The sequence below is a fragment of the Gopherus evgoodei genome, chromosome 5 (assembly GCF_007399415.2).
Source record: "Gopherus evgoodei ecotype Sinaloan lineage chromosome 5, rGopEvg1_v1.p, whole genome shotgun sequence".
In the NCBI taxonomy this organism is placed as follows: Eukaryota; Metazoa; Chordata; order Testudines; family Testudinidae; genus Gopherus; species Gopherus evgoodei.
This window is the reverse complement of record NC_044326.1, coordinates 91,289,986-91,312,814: the sequence shown is the minus strand read 5'-3', so window position 1 is coordinate 91,312,814 and position 22,829 is coordinate 91,289,986. Positions and strand designations below refer to the sequence as shown.

Here is a 22,829-nt window from a genome sequence, read left to right as displayed (position 1 = left end):
TTTACATGGAAATCTGTAGAAAGTCTAGATGACAAAAGAAATAATCACAAACTTGTGCCTCTTTAACATGTAGTATTTGTATTTGCCCTATTATGTGGTTATGATACATTCTAGCAATATTTTTATGGTCTCAGAATACTACATTATCAGATTCTATTAATTTAAAATTATTAATAGAGAGAATATTGGTAATTAATGGTTACATACATACAGCTCCACTCTATTAACCTAACTTTAATAAAATGGCATTTCTGTACCATTAACACAACATGAAGTGATTGTACAATCTACAGTCTAATCAGAAAAAAATATCTACATGCAAATATGAACTTTCCTGAATCTATTTAAAAGAAAAGAGATGTGACTAGCCTAACTAGACACTAGAGGTCTCTCTTACACCATCATTTGTTCTCATTTCATTGGTAGAACTGAAAGGTGAGCCTGATTGTGGGTGAAGGCTCAGACTCAAACATCACAATGCAGCATCACAGTGTCACCACACACAAGGGGGAGAGATAGCTCAGTGGTTTGAGCATTGGCCTGCTAAACCCAGGGTTATGAATTCAATCCTTGAGGGAGCCACTTAGGGAACTGGGGTAAAAATCTGTCTGGGGATTGGTCCTGCTTTGAGCAAGGGGTTGGACTAGATGATCTCCTGAGGTCCCTTCCAAACCTAATCTTCCATGATTCTATAATTACATAGGCTTTATAGAGCACTGTATACCATTGAAGCATTATACAAACAAAAACAATAATCTAATTTGAGCTTCATAGCAGTCTACCAAAATGCTCTCATCTCGGATCCTATGGTACAGTGTAAGAGGAGGTGCACTCATCCAATTTTGGATTGGTCCACTAACTGAACCAGTTCCCAACATACACTAAAGAAGCCTGATGGTTGATCTAATTTATGTTGACTACAGTTCTGAATGACCATTCTGGCAGCTGGGTCATAAGAGATCCCTAACCATGCCCCCTTGCCAACCCGTGTAGGAAGCTGGGACAGCTGCAAGGTGCAACAGTGTCTTTAGGTCACAGCAATTCTCAACCAGGGGGCCACAAACAAGATTCAGGGGTCTGCCAAGTAGGACCAGCATTAGATTTCCTGGGGCCCACGGCTAAAGCTCTGGAGCCCCACAGGGGCTGATGCCCCAGAGTCCCACTGCCTGGGCTGAAGTGGAAGCCTGAGTAAAGGAGCTTTGCAGGGCCCTGGGCAATTGCCCTGCTTTCTACTCCATAATACTGGTCCTGGCTCTTATATGCAGAAAAACAGTTGTGACACAGGTGGGCCATGGAGTTTTTATAGCATGTTGGGGGGTTGGGGAAGGCTTGGAAAGAAAAAAGTTATGAACCCCTGCTCTAGGTCACCTGAGAATTCCTAACTACCTGGGGAAATCCTTCAGTATTGTCTAAGCCAGCCTTAGGACGGCTTTCAGTCCAAAGTTGCCCTATCCAGATCAGGATCTAGAGCCTTGATTGAAACTCTCAGAGTAGCTGGCTTCTCATTTGCTTGATAAACACAGGTTATGAGTCTCGTCTTTTGAACATTTACTCCTGGGTAGAGGACCCACTACCATGAATAGTCCCATTAAAGTAAATGAGACTACTGACAATATTATTATACTAGTTCTGCACTTACAGAAACATAAAGATGTTCATAAAATCCAACAGATGTGCACAAAAAGCACCAGGAGAACTTGAAATGGTTTGGGAATTAGTGACTGATTCGGATAAGGATCCATGATTAGCCAGAGATTACATCTCACAGATGCTGCACAAGTGTCCCTCCCTCAATACCTGATGCAAAAGACTGTTGTACCTTGGAGATACACCTTGTGATTACTGGCACATATCAGAAACACTTCTAGAGGGTGGAGTGTTACTTCCCCATTCAGAACTAATCTGCATGTGCCTGTGCCCCGGGCAATACTCGAGAGATCAAACCTCGAGAGATCAAAAATTGCCAACCTCGAGAGATCAAAAATAATGGGTCAACCCCACTCCCATAATGAAATTGGCCCATAAAAATCATGATTTTTTTAAAATTACAAGTAATATTTGTAGTGTTTTGACATTTTAACCGCTATTCCTTTGCCAATATGTGTGTGATAATTTCAGATTGAAAAGTCAATCGTTAATGAACTCAAAAACCACACACACCTCTCCCTGCCTGCTCAGATAAAGACTTCAGTACTTACCCTCTTCTCATCTCTAAGATAGGGGAACTGTCATCCATTTCCTGTTGTTGTCTTGACCCAGCAGCAACATTTCTGTCACAACCAATTTCCAAGAGTTGGCACCACCACCTTTCCCCGGTGCTCAGGGGAGTCTCCTTCCCCACCCACAGGCTGGGGCAAGCTGACCTCTGATTCCCTCCACGTCCTACCCCCACACTATCCTCTGTACCTCCTCGGCTCCCTACTGCATGCCCCTTGAAACCACTAAACCTGCCTTCTGCTCCCCATCCTGGTTTCACACAGGCTCTTCCGCTCCCCGCAGCCCCTCAACCACTTGGCAGCCGTTTTGCCTGGGGGCTGGCTTCAGCCCCTGGACATCCGAGGGCGATGATAACTTCAGCAAGGGCAGCTTGGCTGCCCCCCATGCCGATGGCCTGTCAGGACAGGGCAGCCCCCGAGCTGGTTTCAGCCCCAGGGACAGTCACAGGAGATGGGGCCATTGTAAACAAAGGACAAATTCATGAGTTGGCGCCTCGCGTCATGCTTCAGGAGGCAGGTTAGAAAACAGCGCAAGCGGCCAGCGCTGGCACGCGGCTCAAGGCTGCTGTGCGGGCTGCCAGGGCAACGCCCCACCCAGCACAATGCAGGCACAACCCCCCCCAAGCCCCAGCGGCCCTCTGGGCTTTAGCACGCCCATATCCAATCTTCCTCCCCAAGCCTCCTTTTGGTCTCACAGGCCCCGCCCACTGTGGGGCAGTTTATCCAATTAAGCAAAGCTCCAGAGTGACGTCAGCACAGATGTTAGCTCCCTTTGCTTATTTGCTGTCCCCGTGGAACGCCCCGCCTCCTGGAGCCGACTGAGTCCTTCCGCCCCGCCTCCTCGAGAGTCTCTGCTCTGTTTGTTGGGTAAGCGAGGCGCGGTGTGCGCGCACCGGTCCTGGGCAAGGAGGCTGCGCAGGCGCGCTGGGGAGAGGAGGCGGAGTCGCAGTGAGTTGGCTCTGGGCGCCGGGGACCGCAGCCTGTCGAGCAGCGGCGCGACTCCGAGGTGAGTGGGGAGGGGCCGCCCCGTTTGGGGCTCCCAGCCGAGCGCACCCGGCCAGCGCTCTTTAAGCGAGATTCGGCTCGGCTGAGCCCGGCCGGCGGCGGGGCCAGCGGCGTTGGTCGCTGCGGCCGGGCGGGGCCGACGATACGCTAGGCGGCAGGCCGGGCCGGCGAGGCAGGGGGCTCTTCTGCTCAGCACCCGGACGCCGCTCCGCCCGTCCCGCCAGCTGCACCGGGGCAGAGCCGCTCCTGGCGCTCAGCCCTGTTCAGCGCGGGCTGTCCACATAGCGAACCTGGCTGGAAAGGCCCGTGCCGGGGCTGAAAGCAGGACACAGCAGTCCCCAGTACGGTATTGAGCTGCTCCGTGCATGGGAGAGGCGCCCAGCTGCCTGTCCTGTGAACTGACCGAGGCCGGATTGACGGCAGCTGTAGTGCTAATCACTTGCTCCCCGTGTGTGGTGACAGACTACATGGCTCCCCGTGTGTGTTGTATTACTGGGACTAGGAATCGGTTTGAAAGCCTCTCCCTGTTCTCTTTGGCCTGTGTGTAAATAGGGACTGGGCAATACTTGACTCACCGTCGTAGCTCCTGTAAAATTCACCTCTAAAGATGATTACACCTAGGTTATAGTAGTGGCTAGTTCTTCTTTTGACTTTTTTTTTTCTCTTTAAGCAGAACTTCTCCCAGAAGTCCTGAATCCAGGAGTGGAAAGTTCCCATTCCACAATGATGAATGCTGACATGGATGGTAGAAGGCCTTTATTCTTCTTAACTAATATTCTTTACTGTAATAGCTAATTTTGCCAGAAAGACTGCACTAAAGTTTATGTGGTTTATTGCAGCTATTGAGGCTGAAAATCAAGTGGAACTGGAAGAAAAAACACGTCTTATTAATCAAGTTTTGGAACTGCAGCATACACTGGAAGGTTAGCAGTTTGCCATCCTAGAATGTTACAGTGTTGAACAGCATGCAGATATTTGTAGGGAGACTCCTTATATTCTGTGGTAACACTTAATCCACTGATCAAAAGGACAGTCTATGTACTGATGACCATGGTCTTTATCCAAGGGAATGTTTACTGCCCAATGCAGAGTAAGATACATATACATGATGGACAGATACTTCATTGGCATCAAACATATTTTTCTGTTTATTTGTATGATGTAGTGTCCAAACCTTTTGATATGCTCTCAAAAGTCAAAGTGGACCAGTTTCAATAACATTTCTTTTAGCCATAGACAAAATATGCTTGTGGATGAGTTTATTAATGCTTGAAGTTCTGCAAATTTCTATGGCTGCTTAGTCAGCAGTAGATAAGCATGTTAGCACCTGAAAAATTAGGTGAATGTCACAAAAAATCTACAATTGAAATCTTAGAGACCAGAAACAGAAAAGTGAAGGATAATTAATAGAATGAGATAGTTGGGTAACAAGTTTGCCATATGATAACACTGTCATGTTGCAAATAACTTGATTTAGCAAAAGACTGTTAGATGACACTTATGCTACTGTGGTGTTTCATATATATTGCAGTTTTACCTTATGTAAAAACTTGATTTGGGTGCATCACATGGCTTAAGCGCCTCCTACATTAAAGACAATTTTTTTTTATAGATCTGTCAGCACGAGTAGATGCTGTTAAGGAAGAAAACCTGAAACTCAAATCAGAAAATCAAGTTCTCGGACAATATATAGAAAATCTTATGTCTGCATCTAGTGTTTTTCAGACAACTGACACAAAAAGCAAACGAAAGTAAGGGGTTGATTTCCAGATTACGCCATTGTATTGCTGCTTTTTTTTGTTTTCATTGGCATAGGCTACATGAGTTAAAATACCTTAGTTTGTGGCTTCCCTGGATATCTGAAGATTAATGGCTATCATAGACAGAGTTAAAAACATTATCATAAACAACTGAAGCCATGAGTTTGTGTATTGTTAGCCTTTGAGCAATGTGCAAATGTAATGTAGAGACTTTATAACTAGACTTGCATATGTTTCAAAAATCAACAATGGCACGTCTTGTCAACTGGATTCAGTTTGTCAGGTTAAGCAAACATCTGATTGTCAACTACTTTGAAGATTTTAGGATAGTGTCTTGTAGCAGAATAATACAATGAGGTGTAAAATAGTGTTAATCTTATTTTAAATGAACACTTAAACTTACTTTGCACCACCTTTTCTTCAGCTCAAAAAATAATTTTAGGTATCTGTCTAGAACACTCATTACCTTTGCAGATGAAAAACAAACATTTTAAAAAATAAATAATTGGAACGGGTTAAAGATTTTCATGAACTAGTAGAGATGTGACTATTCTCTGCAGGGTTCTAATGGCTTGCTTGTTCTTGACAAACTGAAGATAACCTGTTTGTAAAAGATTGCGAGGAGTGCTGAATTACTGGGATGTTACTGTTTACAGCGTGTGATTTTTTTTCACACTTCAAACCAGTTCCTTTTCCCTAACTGCTGGCAGTTTTTCTGTTAGCTAATGTCATTCAAGGAGGTGGTTTTACACCATGTTGAGAATCACTCATCTTAGCATGGACATGGCTATATTCACAAATCTTTGTAGTGTAGACCTGGCCCTGGTTTCTGTGCCACTGGAGCCATGTGTAGGTGCCAGAAGCTAGCCTACTGTTTCAAACATCATTGGTGCCCAAATGGCCGCCTTGTACTGATTTGTTGCCAGAGGTAGCAACTTCCAGTTTTTGCACTAATACACTTCCATGCTATCAGGAAGGGGCAGAAATTGGTAGTTAGTGTTTCTGGGATGGGATATTCTGGCTACTTTAGTATTTGAAACGCTGTTTCAGCACAGTTTCAAGGGGACTAGTTTAGGCGACCCTTAGCAACTGTTCAGTTTTCTAGTGTAGATGTGTTAAATGGGCTGCTCTTACTAGGATTGGGCTGTAGTAAAGGTCAGCAAAGTTTACAAATATTTCTAGTGTAAATCAGTATTAATAGTGAAAAAGCAAAAGGTAAAAGTTGGTAAGATTTCATTTCAGTATTGAAACTTACACATCCCTCCCAAATGTCTTTGTATCAAGCTAGCTGATTTGCTGTGGCTTTATGAATGTTAGTTAAAACATCTTTTCAATAATGGAAATCACTTTTCCCATGTTAAGAGGTAAAGTAAAATGTGTTATTGTCAAGGCTGCATTTCATCACTACTGTGATGGATTCTGTAAAATAAAAACATGAGAATTATGTTTGGGTGAGTGGATGTAACTGTGAAGAGTTAAACCAATGTCATACTGAGCTTCCTTGGGCAACTAAAGGAGCTAGAGCTCAGCAACAGCAGAGTGGTGACACAAGAGCACATCCATGAAAGATTGAGACTGTTCAGGCAGTGGGGCCTTGGTCCCTCCCTCCCACTGTTTAAAAAAAAAAGTATACCTTGCAAAGTTTTAGATGGCACCAAGTGGGATGCTGAGAGGTGAAGTTTAAGTTAGATATTGAGTCAGGGCCCAAGTTGCAACAAAATTAAATGTGTAGAGAATGGGACCTAACCTGGCTAGGGCTTTAAGCCAACTGCCTGGCCAACATAGGAGTTTAAAAGACCCAGCCACTAACAGTAATTTTAAACTTCTTTGGGGTTTATCTGTCCCCTTTGTGCTCATTAAACACTCTGCGTGTACTCAAGTACTGGTAGCAAATAGGTAAGTGATGTTTGGGTATAAAACAGTACCCATAACATGTCTTCAAAAATATATATACATTTTTGCTCCTTTCTCCGTAACTGTTCTACGAAGCAAGGGATAGCATTACACCCCCTTTACATAATAGGAAAGATCCACTATTGTCAGCTGGTGCACTTGTTAGAGTTGAGCCACTTTCCTAAAATCAAAGAGTAATCTTAATCATGTTGTGTATTAATGTAAGATTAGATAGTGGTATTTTAGCCATATGTATATAGAGTAGTCATTTCAACTGTAAACATTTTGCTTTCCACTATTGTGGCCTTTTAACTTATGAACGTTTTTAAAATTGTGTTGTATTACTGATTTTACATTTAATAAAAGCTTTTGACTTGTCTCAGTTGGTTTGTCGTAGAATGGACAGTATATAGGGTTGGAATGTTTTACGGATGTAAATGTTGAGTTAAGGCGGTTTTAAACTAATGTGAAAGTTCTATATAAAAATTAAACAGTAGGCATGATTAGCATTTGCTAACCACACAGAGTATAATATTTCAGTAAGTTATCACCATCTAGGGCCCTGACACTGGTTGTTTCTGGCTACTAAAATTAAATTTTATGCATAGCTATCCAGTGAAACTAGTCAGCAATAGAAAATTCATTCACTTCTTTCCCTTAACTTTGTTTCAAAGTAACCTGAATAAGCTGCATGTGCACCAGAAGAAACCTCTTCTGTAACCTTTTCTTCTTTGCACTGCTGTATGATCTTGTACACTAATTATTCTGTGTTCTAAACATTACATTGGGCCTTTTTAGTACCCACTATCTATTCCATTAACTGCAGTGGAATCAGACCCTAAACATCTGTCAATTGGTAAATGTTTAATCATAAGTTATCATGGGCCCAATGATTTGGGTATCTAAACCACACTGATAGAGAACCTAATCAAAAGTGAAGATACTAAAAGCCCTTAAACGCACCTTTTAATTCAGAAACATTGCACTTTATTTAAAAGTATCTTTTTGGAGGTTTGCATACCCTCTATCTAGGTTCTTAAGCTATAGACTTGAATACTACACAAGTCAGCTCAGGGCTAGTGTGCACTCGAACTGCTACAGCGAGGCAGTTGTGCCACAGTAGTGCATCTGGTGAAAGATGCTCTATGCCAGCAGGAGAGCGCTCTCCCATCTAAGCAGTAGCTATGCTGGTGGGAGAAGCTCTCCCATTGACATAGCACTATCCACCCCAGTGCTTAAGTTGCTGTAACTTGTGTTGCTCAGGGGTGGGTGGCTTTTCCAGAGAAGCCTAACCCTGCTTTTTCAACTTTGAAACAGCTACATCTCTTTTCTTTAATCTCTTGGATCAGGCCTTGGAACACTGGTTACCTCAAAAGGAATAAAAATTGGAGGTAAGGGGGTCTGAAGTCTCTGCACTGGAGGGGGGAAGGTGGTCCCCCCCCTTTCCTCTCCAGAGCCTCAGTTGCCATGGAGAACCTGGCCTTCCACAGTGATTCAGGCATTGGACAGATCTGCAAGCTGTGGGAATGGGGATCCCATACTCAGGAAGAGGCTATCAAGACTTATCACCTCTTCCCTACTGTTGGCTCCCAGTCTTAGTGAGGTAGGCTTACTTGCTCTCTGCTCAACATGGATGAGAATTTCCCCTGCTGAGCTAATTCAGTGTGGATCTGGCTGCACACAAACCAGAAACTTCACCTTTGCCCCAGACAAATGCCTTGTGGACAGGAGGGTCAAGCAATGGGGATAATTACTATCTTTCTGCTTCCCCTGTCTGTTTTCCATTTCTGTGGATGGGGGAATAATAGGAGAAAGGAGGACAGGGAAGGAAGAGAAAAAGCTGCTTCTTAAAACCTCTTTAGAAATCCACAATGTTTTGAAGGAAGTAGCTTGAGGAATAAACACCACACAGAAAATGAGAATCTTGGTTTAAAATCTTAAGTCCTGTGAAGGGCTTTGCTATAAAAAAAGAGTTAGAGTGACATCGATTCGGGTTTGGACGCAAAGTGAATAGTTTTGTTTTTTTTAAACCAGGAAAGATGAACTGCTGGAATAGTGAAGGGGTGGCAGTGTATGACAGCGTGCCTGATGCACTGCTTTACAGTAAAAAATTCTAGGAGTTCTGTCAAACACAGTCTAGAAAGCCAAGATCCCATGACCCAATTCTAGCATAAATTCTCTTTAGCAAATGACAGTTCAATAATTTAAGAAAACCCTGCTTTTAAAGACCTTTGTGGTATGTACAATTACAACTACATCTCGATTAATTTAAGTATAAGATAGACGCAAAACAACTTTCTCTTGCAGTATGCTGTTTTAGATCCTAGTGTAATTAAAGGTGTTTTGACTATAATAAAAACTCAACCCCTCAAAATTCTAATCTGTGAGACTAATAAATTTCATGATAAACATAAGAGATTATATTAAATATTTTATTTTCAAGAGGCAATGTACACTTAAATATTTTGTCAACCGGGATTAGGCCATTCGGGCTTGGAACATGAGAACTATAAAAGTTTGAAAAAAGTTACCTGTACACCATTTTACTTCAAGTAGATGGGAAGTCTCTGCATTCAGATGTAAAACATGCTATGCTATCTATTAACCAGTGTTCCTATGAATACCTTGTCAAATAAATTACTGTAACAAATGCCTAAAGTGAACATGTGACCACAAACATATTATAAAAGGTAGATCATTTACAATAAAATGCATTGCTAGCACTGTATTTATCATACAAAAACAACTATTGTATTTAGCTCTGCACAGAAAAAAAATGACTGGCCATTTCTTTAGGGCTGTGAACTACTAGAGATGCTACAGTCCACTTCAGGTGAAGTGGAAGCAGCTGATTGTGCTAGAGCTGCAAAATACTATCATCGCATTTACTATTCATGTTTTAAAAAACAACATTTAGAGCCAAAATGACCATCAATCAATATTAACTAATTTCTAAGAATATCAATCTTAAATCAGATATAATTGCCATTTTATTTTTAATCTAAATTAAAAACACCATATAACTTTTCAGATTTTTTTTTCCTTTTTTTGAGGAAAAATGCTAAGTTTGGAAAGATCAGGGAGGCTGGAGATGGAAGCAGGAGGCTATGTAGTAATAAGTCCAGTTTTTTGTTTTTGTTTTTTTATATAAAGTCTCAGTAACCTGCATGCTCTCAGGCACACCAAAATGGCATGCTAAGTTTCTATAATCAGGAACTAAAAATACTAGTTGGAAATAACTCAGTCCTTTCGTACTCTTCTTTTGCGTACTGATTTCATTGGACCATCTCCACACCCTATGCTTTCGTCAGCTTCTTTCATCTGGAATAGAAGATTTTGGTTTAACTTAAAACGGCAATCTAAATTTAATTATGGCAATAATGAGAGGTATTTTCCTTATCCCAATCACATTGTCTATGGATAAAATACTGCAACACTTGGCAAGTGTTACAAAAAGCACAATGGTAAAATCCCTTTCCTCAGCCTTCAATAATCTTTATTTCCTGTCCTATAAACAGAATATAAAAGATGAGTATAAACTGAAGTTTTATCCTTAAAAGCGTCTTACTTTTCTTGCTTAATTTACTCAGTAGTATCTAAACAAACAACTTCAGTTGCAGGGTCATGAATTCAGTAACCTCTTTTCCCCCCAGTCTGCACTCATTCTACTCATCATTTCTTACTTTAGAGGTTTTAGGTACTCCACATGCTGCATTACTCAGGGAGACAAAGTAAGCAGCATGGGACTGGCCAAAACAGATATCAACTTAGTGCTTCCTCATTTGAAAACAGGTAATTACCATATCAGAAGTCCTCCCAAGAGGAAACTCCTATATGGGCCAATGTATTGCAACCCTACTTCCCAGGAAAACCCAATGGCAAGCCTGTCATTTTAATTTAAAGTTCCTGAGCTATAGCACTGTCTTAGCAATGACAATCAGTTTGAGAAATCCGTGAGTGAGATATTAACAGCTAGTCATAATTATTAAAACATTTGCATATCCTGGTAATAACTGGATAAGATATGCAGAAATATAAGAAAATCTGAAATATTTTTGAAGTCTTCCAAAACAAGGCATTAAGAGATTTGCTACTTGCCAAAGTATCCAACGCTTTCAAAACTGCTAAAGAGTGGCTAACTACTCTTCTTTCAATCTCCCTGGCACAAACCCTGTCAACACTACCAAATTCTACAGAAAGTGAGAAGTTTTAAAAAATAGTATCATTTCAGCCAAACTCAGAGGAAGGAGTTCCTTTTCCAATACACAGCAGGCTGCTTCCGAACACATTTACAAAGCTGCTTACTGTTGTATGTAGCAGGGGAAGCTGTAACCACAGATTTTACAAGCCTATACAATTCTAATGCCTGAAATAGTAAAATAAATATTCAAATTAATATAAATCGAGAAAACATGCAAATTAGTATGTGGATAGGGGTCTGGTTTTATGGATAAATTGGAGGGGGAAAGGAGGATGTGGTCACTATATCCCCTGTAAAACATATTTCCCTGAAACAATCAAATTCCAGTTTCCCCCCCTCCTGTGCTTATTTGCAAATAGTATTTGCTGTTCTAGAGTAGCTCACCTCATCCTCTGAGCCAGATTTATTTGATTTGTCACCTTCTTCTTCCTGACTTCCTTCTGCAGCTTCATTCTCTTCATCATTTTTATCTTCACCTTCTAGAGCAGAGATTAACATGACAACTCAGTAGATGGACTATTTTATGCGAAGATAAGTAAGAAAACCAAATACACTACTAAAGCAAAACACAAAAAAATACACCAATTTCAAATTTTAACATGGGCCATTTTATATGCAACTGTTCAAACTAACATAATCCCCTGATACCAGGGTTAGATTTCTTAACATCAACTAGTGCAGGCGTTCTCAAAGGGGGTGGGGGAAGTCGGAACCCCTCAGGGGGTCGTGAGGTTATTATGTATGGGGTCGCTTCCACCTCAAACCCCACTTCATCTCCAGCACTTATAATGTTGTTAAATATATATTAAAGTGTTTTTAATTCATAAGGGGGTGGGAGGTTTGCACTCAAAGGCTCTCTCCGTGAAAGGAGTCACCAATACAAGTCTGAGACTCACTGAACTAGTATAAGATCCATTGTCAAATTTTAGTACCTAATTTTGACAATTTCAACCTAGGCTCTTTTCATGCCAGCAATTCATGTATTTAGACATTCAAGCAATATTTATTGCAACTGCAAACAACTGTTGACGCAAAAAGGAGGAATCTAATATCTAACTATTTTAGCAAATGGAATTTTAGTCCAAAACAGAGATTGGACGATTCATGGGATAGACAATAGAATTATGAATCTATCATACAGAGTATAGTTAAACACTTACCACTCATACTTGATGGGTTTCCCGAATCCCTATTTTGGCCTTCAAAAAACAACCTCATAATCAGAAGCAAGATCCTAACAGACAAGGGCACACCAACTCAAAGCAGCACCAGACCTTGCTGTACAGATTCAAAACCTGCAGACATATCTCCACTACAATGATGATCAATGCACCCACAACACACCTGTTGAAATTGATGAGTCCTACACATTCTTATCACATGTAGTGTACATTCAGTGTGCAAATGCCCCAACTACAGTTATGTGGGTGAAACAAGACAATTACTACACTCTAAAATGAACTCATACAGAAAAATGATTAAAAAAATAACTACCTACCATCACCTTTGTGCAAACTCACTTCACAAAATTATCACTATCTCTGACCTCTCAGTCCTCGTTCTCAAAGGAAACCGGCAGAATACATCCAAAAGTCGGGCCTGGGAACTAAGATTGGTACCTTTGCTAGATATAAAAAATCATGGATTCAAACACTGGATTTATGGCTCATTACAAGAATCTGTAACCCACTAACCTTCTTTTGTCCTAGGAGTGCAGAGGATTTAATTGCCCACTTCACCTGGAATGGTTTTGATACCCATATTAACTCCTTATGCTTAACAATCTGCTGTTCTATCTTGTATTTAGCTGTGACACTCTGAGTACCTCTACCAGCTCTATGTAAACTCAAAAGTTTGTCTCCCTGACCAACAGAAATTGGTCCAATAAAAGACATTACCTCACCTATTTTGTGTCTCTAATATCCTGGGCCCAACACAACTACAACATTGAAATCAGCATTAGTAATAAAAATGTAGTTCTTAGTGACAGACATCCATGTCAGAAAAAATATTAACTGGCACTTGTTGGTAGTCTCAGCAGAGGTGCCATGAACTGAATGGGCATGGACACTTAAATCATTTTATCCTCTCTGGCCTGATCTACAGTAGGAAATTTCGACCCATAATTCACTACCAGTTCAACTCCAGTGGTGGAAATAGTAATCTTAACAGGTATTAGGTGTTTTTATTCAGAGCAGGGAAAGATGACATGGTGGGAAACACCTGATCCCTGTCTGCGCCATATAGTCTCTACCAGTGCTACCAACAGTAGAGTTACCACCAATAGAAAACAACATGTCCTTGTTTTCCTGGTATAGATGCAGACTTAGAGATATTTACTTAAAAAAATAGCTATATAACTGTAAGGATGGTGTGGCAACACACCACTGCTCACATTCTGTCAAAAAGACTTTAGTTTTTAGTGCTGTCAATCCAGCACTTCGCAGAAGTGCTAACATCATTTAAAAATTATCGAGAAAAACCTTAACACCGAAAGTAGTACTTGTAGAAAGTAGATAATTGTACTAGTTGTTACTGATTACCTAATAAATAAGGATCTAATTGTCCCCTAAAAGTTGCACATGCATCTTATCCTCCATGGCAGAGTTACCTTCTTTCCCTGGATGCTTCTTTAGGTGTCAGGAGCTCCATGCAGAGGAATGAGGGCAAACCAGGGGATGTGTGGCCAAATCAAGTTATCACCACCCACTGGCCCCACAGAAACGTCATATTAAAGTAACAAGAGCAAATCAAAGTTGAGGAGCCCCTTTAGAGATAACATCCTGACAGCAGCCACATACACTCTTAAACTGAGGTGGTTTACTTCAAATGCTTCTGCTGTTCACAATTGTGCTGTCTTGCATGGAGGGGCAGGAAGTTTCTCTCATAGGCAGATCCCAGGAGATTTAGGACTTCATAGGTCAAATCAACACCATACTCGCTACCCAGAAACAAGGAGGCAGATATTGACTCTGCAGATGTGACAGCTATGGTCAAGATCAGAAGTAGAAAACTAGTAGTAAATTATATCATGGTTGCAGATTCCATATGAAGTAGTCTGGTAGAAAGCCTTTTACATCTCTGCATGGGAATTGCTGCCCATCAGCCTGAAGTATTAACATTAGCGAGAAGAGGCAGGAAGCGAAGGAAGGAGTAGAGGCAGAGGTGAAAGTACGCTGGTATGGGCCAGTGCGGAGGACCGGTAAGAAAAGGAGACTGAGGGAGGGATGGAGAGAGAAGCCTGCTCCCTGCGTAAGAATAGTTTAAACTCAGCTGTTCCCTGTGGTTCAGCCCCCAGGATTAGGTTTCTGGCATCCTTGTTAATTTCACTCACAGTAGCTGGGGGGAAGGGGTCATAGGGAGAGTGTGTTTGACCTTGGCAGGGGCAGTCCTTTTCTGCCCCCAGGGTGAGGGGATCTTTCCAATACTAATATACACAACAAATAGAAGCATTTGGCTGCACAGCTTAAATCCAGAGCAAAGAGAAGCAGGTGGAAGGGGAAAACTCACTGTCACATTGGTTTCTCAGCTCCTCCCACCCCTACCCCAGCCAGGCTGCAGACAAGGCTCTACATTCCTCCCCCTCAAACAGGGGTTCTCCTCTAGGCTCTAGCTTGCAGCCTGGACACCGGCTGAGATGCCTGCTGCTGCTGCCTGCAAAAGAACAGTTTAAACTCAGCTGTTCCCTGTGCAGTTCAGTGCCCAGAGTTAGGAGCCATTTCTGGCATACTTGTTAGTTTCACTCCCAGTTGTTGTTGGGTATGTGTGACCATGGCAGGGGCAGTTCTTTTCTGCCCCCGGGATGAGGGGATCTCCTAAACACAAACAAAATCAGGAACCATTTCCGAGTTCAAATCTATCCCATTCCCTCCCCAGCAGAGGATCATGGTTGTGATGTCCAAACTGCTTGCAGATCCTCTTTGAAATGTTACTGTTTAAAACAAAAAACATGGAGAACATGATGGAAAGATGTGTTATGATGATTAGGGTTTATTTTGGGCAAAGCAATTTTGCTAAAGCAACTAAAGATTCACAGGGAAAGCAAATAGCCCCCATAGACAAAACCACAAAGGGATTGGAGGGGAAAACTGAATATTCAAGGAAATTATTGTGCCTCCTTTGAAAGAAATAGTAGCTTTCATTCCAATCCACCCTCTTTATATATTGATTTAAACACCTGAAATGTCCTTAGGACATCGGGTGCAATCTCAGATCTCTTTTTGTTTTGTTCTGCCTGCAGAGTGCAGAGGCTGAAATTGACAAAAAAACCTCTAAATATCTTGTATAATTCATGAAGGCTATTCCAGTTGTCCTTCATTCACCCCTGACTTCCCCTCCCCGCCACCCCTGGCTCCCTGGCTGTGGTTTTTGCCTTGGTTACTTACTCCTGGGCAGACCCAGCCCAGTGGCACCTGATGGCTCTCTGCAGGCAGCAGCCCACAGGGGCCGGTTGCTGGGGTCGCTGCTGGTCGGTGGCAGGCTGCAGCTGCATTGTTTGTGACACATTCATACACATACATACAGTCAGAGGTGAAAGTAAGCCAGTCCGGCGTACCGGCAAGAGCCAGTATGCCGTGCTGGACCGCATCGACTTTCATGGCAGGGATTGAAAAGGCTCTGGGCTGCCCATAGCTGCAGGCAGCCCTGAGCCCTTTAAATCCTGGCCGCAGCTCTGGCGGCTGGGCTGCGGCCAGAATTTAAAGGGCTCCGGGCTTCCCTCAGCGGCAAGAGCTCTGGGCCCTTTAAATCCCTGCCCCAGCCACGCAAATGTTGGGGTTGCCCCTGGCGACCAGAGCCCCAGGGCGCTCCCAGCCACCTCTGCAGCTGGGAGCCCCTGGTTGATTTAAAGGCCTGTGTCTCCCAGCCACAGCTGGTTCCCCAGGGCCTTTAAATCTTGAGGCCACGCCCCTTCCGGATGAGGTCACGCCCCTCCTCAGGACTCCAGCAGTACCGGTAAGTCCTGTAAGTTACTTTCAACCCATTTTCAAGCCTGGGCCCAGGTTACTTCCCTTTCTCAGTACCTGAGGGAGGATCTTTCCTTCCTTCCTTCCTTTTCTCCTTTATCATCTCCTCAATTTGTCTTCTTTCTGTAGGACAGGCAGAATCAGGGAAAAGCAGAAGCCATGTGCTCCATGCTTTCAGGCATGAAGAGGAAAAAGAATGGTGTAAAGGGAACAAAACCTTCTCTTAGGTATGAAAAGTTGGTTGATAGGTTTTTGCCTGCTTCTTCCTGGTAAGTGGAATCATGAGTTTCATGTGAATAGGAAAGTAGGGAAAAGGAGAGCTGTATGACAAAGCCTTTATTTTTTACTCTCAGAAAGCACAGAAGTTGTCTAAAGACCGTTGAACAGACTACATGTCTAGAAATTAAAGAGTTTTCTTTAGTATGTGTTTAGTTACTACTGGGATTTTAGGCTTTAACACTGGATCCAATGAGTCTCCTTGGTGTAACAGTACTGACCGTCAACAGCCATTCCAAAGACAAAATTCTTAAACAAGTTAATCAAAGAAGTTGCGTGATTCCAATTAATTTTTCTTTGCAGTTGGCACCACATGTACTACACATTCACTCCAAAATCTACTTTGATAATGCTAGTCAGCTATCAGAAAGATACATCTTTTAATAATGTTTCAGTAGTATTTTGAACTTCATCAGAATAAAACCAGAAAAAATCTTGAATGGCAATAAGTATCTGAGTTGTACAGCTTGATTCAATGCCTAAGGATTAATGCAGATTTAAGAATTAAGACTGTTTCCCACAAAACTAATCTCCTTTCTGCTAAAGGGAAACATCACACTACAACATGAGGAAAATCCTGGAAGTTTAATAGATTGAGATTTTTTTTATTTTACAGTATGAAAATTTGTAGTCTAAGAAATATGATTACTTTACTTATATCTTTAAATTAAGTTTCATCTTCATGATATTACATATGAAGTCACATCTCATGAGTTTAACTATGTAGAACAGGCCTGAACTGGGCTGCTGCGAATGTACTTTGGAGGGCAGTCATTTCTATAGACTTGCAGGGCAGTTGGCCATTCCCATAGGATTACTAGCAGAGATCACATGACGGATCGAGGGTGATCAGTGTGCAGCTCACTCTTCCTGTTCTAGTCTTAGACAAGGCAATGTGGGCTGAGTATGATTAGTGAGCTCTGTACTGTTCTGCTTAAATCCCTGATATGCAGTGTAGTTGTAGCCATGTCGGTCTCAGGATATTAGAGACACAAGGTGGATGAGATTATATCTTTTATTGGACCAACTTCTATTGGTGGGAGAGACAAGCTTTAGAGCCACACAGACGCGAAGAAGAGCTCTGTCTCTCTCTCATCAACAGAAGCTGGTTCAATAAAATATTACCTCATCCACCTTGTTTCTCTAAATTCCTGGTGGCATTTTGAGATGCTGGCAGGCTGAACCATTCCCCTCTAGGACAGAAATAGACGGGGGGAAGTGAAAACAATGAGATGAAGGAAGGAGACGATCTGTGGAAGTGTGAAAAGAACAAAGTAGGGAAGTGAACGTTGCAGTGAAAAACGTACATATTAAAAAAAAAAACAGACTGAAGGAAACTGAAATGGAAAGAGATAAAGGAAAAGGGGGGGAAGAAAAAAAGCAAGAGATGCACTAAAATTTCTTTAGTAAAACCAATGCAAAGTGCCAGTGGTTCATAGGAAAAAGGTGTATCCCCTAGAGAAACTCTTACTAAGGCCACGTCCAGACTAGGTATTAAAATCGATTTTAGATACGCAACTTCAGCTACGGGAATAACGTAGCTGAAGTCGAATTTCTAAAATCGAGGTACTCACCAGTCTGGACGGCGCGGCATCGATGTCCGCGGCTCTCCGTGTCGATTCCGGAACTCCGTTCGGATTGATGGAGTTCCGGAATCGATGTAAGCGCGCTCGGGGATCGATACATCGCGTCCAGACTAGACGCGATATATCGATCCCCGAGCTATCGATTTTAACCCGCCGATGCCGCGGGTTAGTCTGGACGAGGGCTTAGAGGGAGCTCACACACAGATGCAGCATCACCTGAACTGGATGGAAAGAACCTGTAACTCAGGAATCCCAGACTGCCATGCTGATAGCAGTGAAGTAGGCTCTAGTAGCCCCTGGTTTCCAAGATGAACTCAATTAGGATACAGTAAAGGGAAGCACTCAATGGAGAAGCAAGGGAGGCTTCTTTATTCAAGGGCAAGGAATATGACAGTGCCTAGGCCAAAATAAGAGGAAGAATAGAAAGAAAATGCCAGGAGAGTCTGGACTAGCAATTGATGCTTATGTCAACAGTACAGGTGGCATGGGGACAATTAATGCCTCTGATGCTGAGGCATAGATGGAATGTCTCAGTGCTGTCACAGACTGTACCAAAGCACCAGCACTAACACAGCCAAAAGCTATCAATATTGAAGCATCCAACTCATGCAGAAGTGGCCAATGGTAAGGCATCTGACACTGAGGTCACCCACCAACGCCAGAAAACACTGTCATCAAGAGGATGGAGACACTAGTGTGGACACAATCTGATAATCACTTGCCTCTTGACTGTTACTTCCTCAGTAAGGAGTGAAAAGAGTAATTCTGAAATAAAGTCTTTGGAAGGCTTAGTCATCTGAAAGAACTTGACAGACGTCAAGACTGTGCTCAAGGAAGGTGCTGACCCCTCTTCTTATATACAACTTCAGCTGAGAGGAATGCTACCATGAAGTGAAAGGGTATCAGAATGGTTTAAGAACACTCTGTATTGGATCCAGTGGCATGGGATGTTTTAGCTAAGTCTAAAAGTATTTCAAGGCCTGATGATCTACTGATTTCTGACTTGGCAGAATGAGACAGATCTGTGCAGGCTCCTAAGGCAATTCAATGCCAGCAAATGACACCCTCAAAGTTTCTGATAAAAAGTGAAGTAGCTGGCAGCTCTCCAGGATTGTGTGAGAACAATTTGCACATAGACTAGTTAGGAACAAGCTTCTCCCCAAGGAAGGAGAAACATCACATACATTTAATGACGATGGACAAAGTAGCATAGGAGAAGCATAGCTTAAAGCCACAGATTTGCCGATGGTCATCTTAGATCTGAAACGATGTGAGACCATTTCAATAGCATCTTAAGAGATCAAATATCCAGGAGGAGTATAAAGCCTAACATTATGCACAACTAACTATATTTATATATTAGAGGCATTAAAAACTCTCCCCTACAGGAAGAAGTTGATGAGAGACCAAAAGACACTGTAGCATCCCTGCTTTTTGCCTTGGTTGGTCAGAAGGAACTGCAGGGCAGTTGGACTGAGCGCACTTGCTCGAGGGTGGAGAAAAGAAGGGCAGAGGCAAGGTGTGCATACGCCCCAGCAGATGCAGCTATTCACAAAGGTCAAAGAAGAGTAGACTCCAGGCAGGTAATGGTCAAAGAACTACTTATTGTAATGTAACACTTTTTTCCCCAGCTCTGTTACTCTACAATAGCTGGTTTTAAGAACTGGAATTATTCTGGAAAAGCAGTCTATAGCTATTTGAATTTTGACATGTCTATAACCACAGCTTGTTTGCTCAGTTTACCTTCTACAGCAATATCTTCATTTTCTTTTTCTTCTTCCAATTCTGCTTCATCAGCTATCTCCCCTCTCTCTTTTTCCAGTTCTCCCTTTGTAACTGGCTTAGAGACATCCATTTTTTTGTAGTCAATGTCTTCTTCTATTTTCTATAAAAAATTAATCATTTACATTTTTAAATTACTTATATCTAATGTTTATTTTCTAATTTGGGGGGATTTTGTAAAAGCCTATTTTTAAAATTAAGATTTACAATAAAAACCCAACTGATTTTATTTGTAAGTGATTTTTCAATTATGTAAAGTTATTGATGCTAGAGAGCATTAAGGTCAAACAAATTACGGTACTATCGTTAGTAAAAAAAAAAAAAAGGTGAAAATAAAATTAATTTTTCTTTTACCTTGGTTGGCCAGCAGAACAATACACCCAATCCTACAGGCAGTGCTAAAGTCAAGATGTAAAGAACCCAAAGCCATGGACGGTCTTCTGCAGCAGTCACCAACTGACTAAACATACCAGGCTGCAGAAAGAAATGAAGAACGAATCACTATAATGAATAAAGTGACCTAGCATTTATATAGCTCACTGCATTTTTCAAAGTACTGTACAGACATTTGTTAATCTTTAACATCATGTAAAATGCTTCTCTTCTGGGAATGTAGTGTGTTTTTTCATTTTCTTTACCAGTTATAATGTTGAACACATGCACTCTCTCTCTAAAGGGCAAGAATATTGTTCATTAAATATTAAGGGACAAAATTTTGTAAACTTGCACCATTAGAGATCTGCAGATATAAGAAAAGGAGCCACACACAGACAGAATACATGGTCACTAGTGGGAGCCCAAGCACTGAAAGCATAGGCCAGCATCCTACCATTTCAGCTAACGGAGAACTCTTACAGCTCATCTACATTGCAGGGTAATGTGCTCTATGGAGGTGTGTTTTCTAAAGCACACTAATGTGTTGTGCATCAATTGGTCTGTGTAGATCCTTTTGGTGCAAGCTAAAAGTTCCCTAGTGCCCTTTAACAGAGTACTATTTCAAAACAGCATTATGTTAAAGCACACCAGCAGGGTCTGTGAGGACCAATTAATGGAAAACACTTTAATGTGCTTTAGAAATTATACCTAGTGTGAACACTTTACAAAGGTATGATTTCTAAAGTGCACTAGAGTGCATTACCCCACTGTGTAGACAAGCTCTTAGCTGTAAGAAAGAGGCTTTGTAGTTGCTGGGCACAGCCATTAGAGAGAGTTATGATCATATAAAATAGGCCAGTGTATCATGTGCACATCTTGTGACATAAGCTGGAGATGTGTGCACATAGGATTTCAAAGGTGCTGGCTGTCTCCAGGCAGTGCATTTAAAGATGGATATGCACATGAGGACAGGATAGGGGACATGGATTTGATAACTGATGCACACTGTATTTTCAGAGTTGTATAATATGTGCTCAGAGTGACGAAGGGCCTTAAATTTGCTCGACAGTAGATTTGCTACATGACCAGTATCCTTGGTCATTTATCCATTCCTGGAGAGATTACGTATTTAGAGCAAGTATACTATCAAGGCTTTGAGTCTAAAGATCCTACTCTTACTTATCAAGGAGTATTGAAATCTAGGGTTGAAATCCTGGCACCATTTAAAGTAAATACGAGTTTTGTCATTGACTTCAGAGAGATCAGGATTTCACCCATATGTAAGCCAAGTGCTTCAAAGGCTTACATTTGAGAAGAGCGTAGATTTGGAAAAAGCTAAGCAGTCAAACTAGAAAGATTTAGCACATTTCTCAGAACGGTTATCCACTTTGAATAAAAAGTAATCAAATCAATATATTGTCTACATTAACAGTAAAATCTTCAAGCACCACATTTCCCCGCTTATTTTGGCTACTGTGAGTATGGTAAATACTACTGTATACCTCATTAGCACTAGCTACCAATTTCTTCAAGTCCCAGCCATCTGCAGCCCATCGATCTGCCACTTCCTTTTCTGAACAGATGATAAAATTATCAAAGTATATATCAGGAGTCATAGACCACAGCTCTAAACCAATAGCACTGACAGCAGTCATTTCAAATGGGTGAAGATCCTCAAAATAATCTGGGTTAGGGATTTTTTGAGGACTCCAGATCCCCTGTAAAAAGAAAAAAAGTCATTAGAGAGATGCTACTAAAAACATGAGCAGTGAATCCCTTTTTTTAAAAAAGCCAAACATATGCCAGTTAGGAAGGGGAAGTTAGTTATCCTTCTGAGAAGCAAAATCTTGCATGTCACTTCCCTAGAACATGACAGACTGACCACCTCTAAGTCTTTAAAATGTGCTACCAACCACTAGCACAACCCTTAGAGAGCAAACAAGGCACCTACATCACTTATGCTTCTTGTGGGCTCATCAGTGATTTGACACCACTGCCCTTGGAATCTTTCAGTCAACTGTTCACGGATGAACACAAAACTGTTCATGGCCAATTACAAAAATTAAAATTTGATTATAAAATCTTGAGATAAAACTGCAAGATCAATAGGCTTTACATCTTAAATCCTATAGTAATCAGCACCTCAAAGAGTTATCTTAGGAGGGGTGAACACATAAATCCTCAAAAATGATCTCTTCAGAGAAGCAGGATTACAAGTTAAGAAAGAAACAAGTACTCTCCTTCTCCTAACCCTTGTTCTTCAAGATATGTTGCATATGTTCATTACATTGTGGATACATGTGCATTTTGTGTACCAGTGCCGAAGAGTTTTCCCTGCTGGTGCCCACAAGAGTGGTTCCCAAACAGAGAATATAAAGGGCAAGCTGCCCAGTCCATCCTTCAGTTCCTCTGCACCAGGATCCTGATGACAGACTTTAATGCACTGGGAAAGGATGGTGGGTCATGTAATGGAAACTTGCAACATATCTTGAAGAACCTTTAGTTATAAGTTGGTGAGTAACTGTTTCTTCGAGTACTTACATAATTTCATGACACTGTAGGTGACTTCCAAGTCATTACTAATGGAGATGGGGCCAGGAGTTCCATCATAGAACTGTAGAACCACTTTTCTCCATTTGCATCTCCCCTTGATGCAGCTGTAACTGCAAGGTGTCTAGCAAAAGACCACGGACCACATTGCTGACCTGCAGATGTCCACAAGAGGGACATTTCCCACAAATGCTGTCGAGGCCAAGTCCGCTCTGGTTGAA

General features: G+C 41.8%; 2 protein-coding genes across 3 annotated transcripts in view; one reads left to right on the top strand and one right to left on the bottom strand.

The window, feature by feature from the left end:
• The first annotated feature begins 3,093 nt into the window (after positions 1–3,093).
• Positions 3,094–7,256, top strand: SCOC (short coiled-coil protein). The gene is made up of 4 exons (XM_030563792.1): positions 3,094–3,222; positions 3,895–3,966; positions 4,061–4,144; positions 4,834–7,256. The coding sequence occupies exons 2-4, from the start codon at positions 3,945–3,947 to the stop codon at positions 4,974–4,976; spliced, it is 249 nt and encodes an 82-aa protein (XP_030419652.1). The 5' UTR covers positions 3,094–3,222; positions 3,895–3,944; the 3' UTR covers positions 4,977–7,256.
• Positions 7,257–9,292: 2,036 nt separating this feature from the next.
• Positions 9,293–22,829, bottom strand: part of CLGN (calmegin) — a 68,066-nt gene continuing 54,529 nt past the window's right edge. For both annotated transcript variants that reach the window (XM_030563742.1, XM_030563743.1), the window contains exons 11-15: positions 21,561–21,776; positions 20,038–20,157; positions 19,645–19,786; positions 11,460–11,554; positions 9,293–10,195 (exon numbers count right to left, since the gene is read on the bottom strand). In XM_030563742.1, the coding sequence (XP_030419602.1) occupies positions 10,115–10,195; positions 11,460–11,554; positions 19,645–19,786; positions 20,038–20,157; positions 21,561–21,776 (654 nt within the window). In that variant the 3' untranslated portion in view covers positions 9,293–10,114. The remainder of the gene's footprint in view (positions 10,196–11,459; positions 11,555–19,644; positions 19,787–20,037; positions 20,158–21,560; positions 21,777–22,829) is intronic.

Excerpts from the sequence above, each read along its gene's own strand:
- SCOC (XM_030563792.1), top strand. The coding sequence starts at position 3,945 with ATGATGAATGCTGACATGGATG. Across the intron at positions 3,967-4,060 it reads GATGAATGCTGACATGGATG|CTATTGAGGCTGAAAATCAA; the intron begins GTAGAAGGCCTT and ends GGTTTATTGCAG. Across the intron at positions 4,145-4,833 it reads ACTGCAGCATACACTGGAAG|ATCTGTCAGCACGAGTAGAT; the intron begins GTTAGCAGTTTG and ends TTTTTTTTATAG.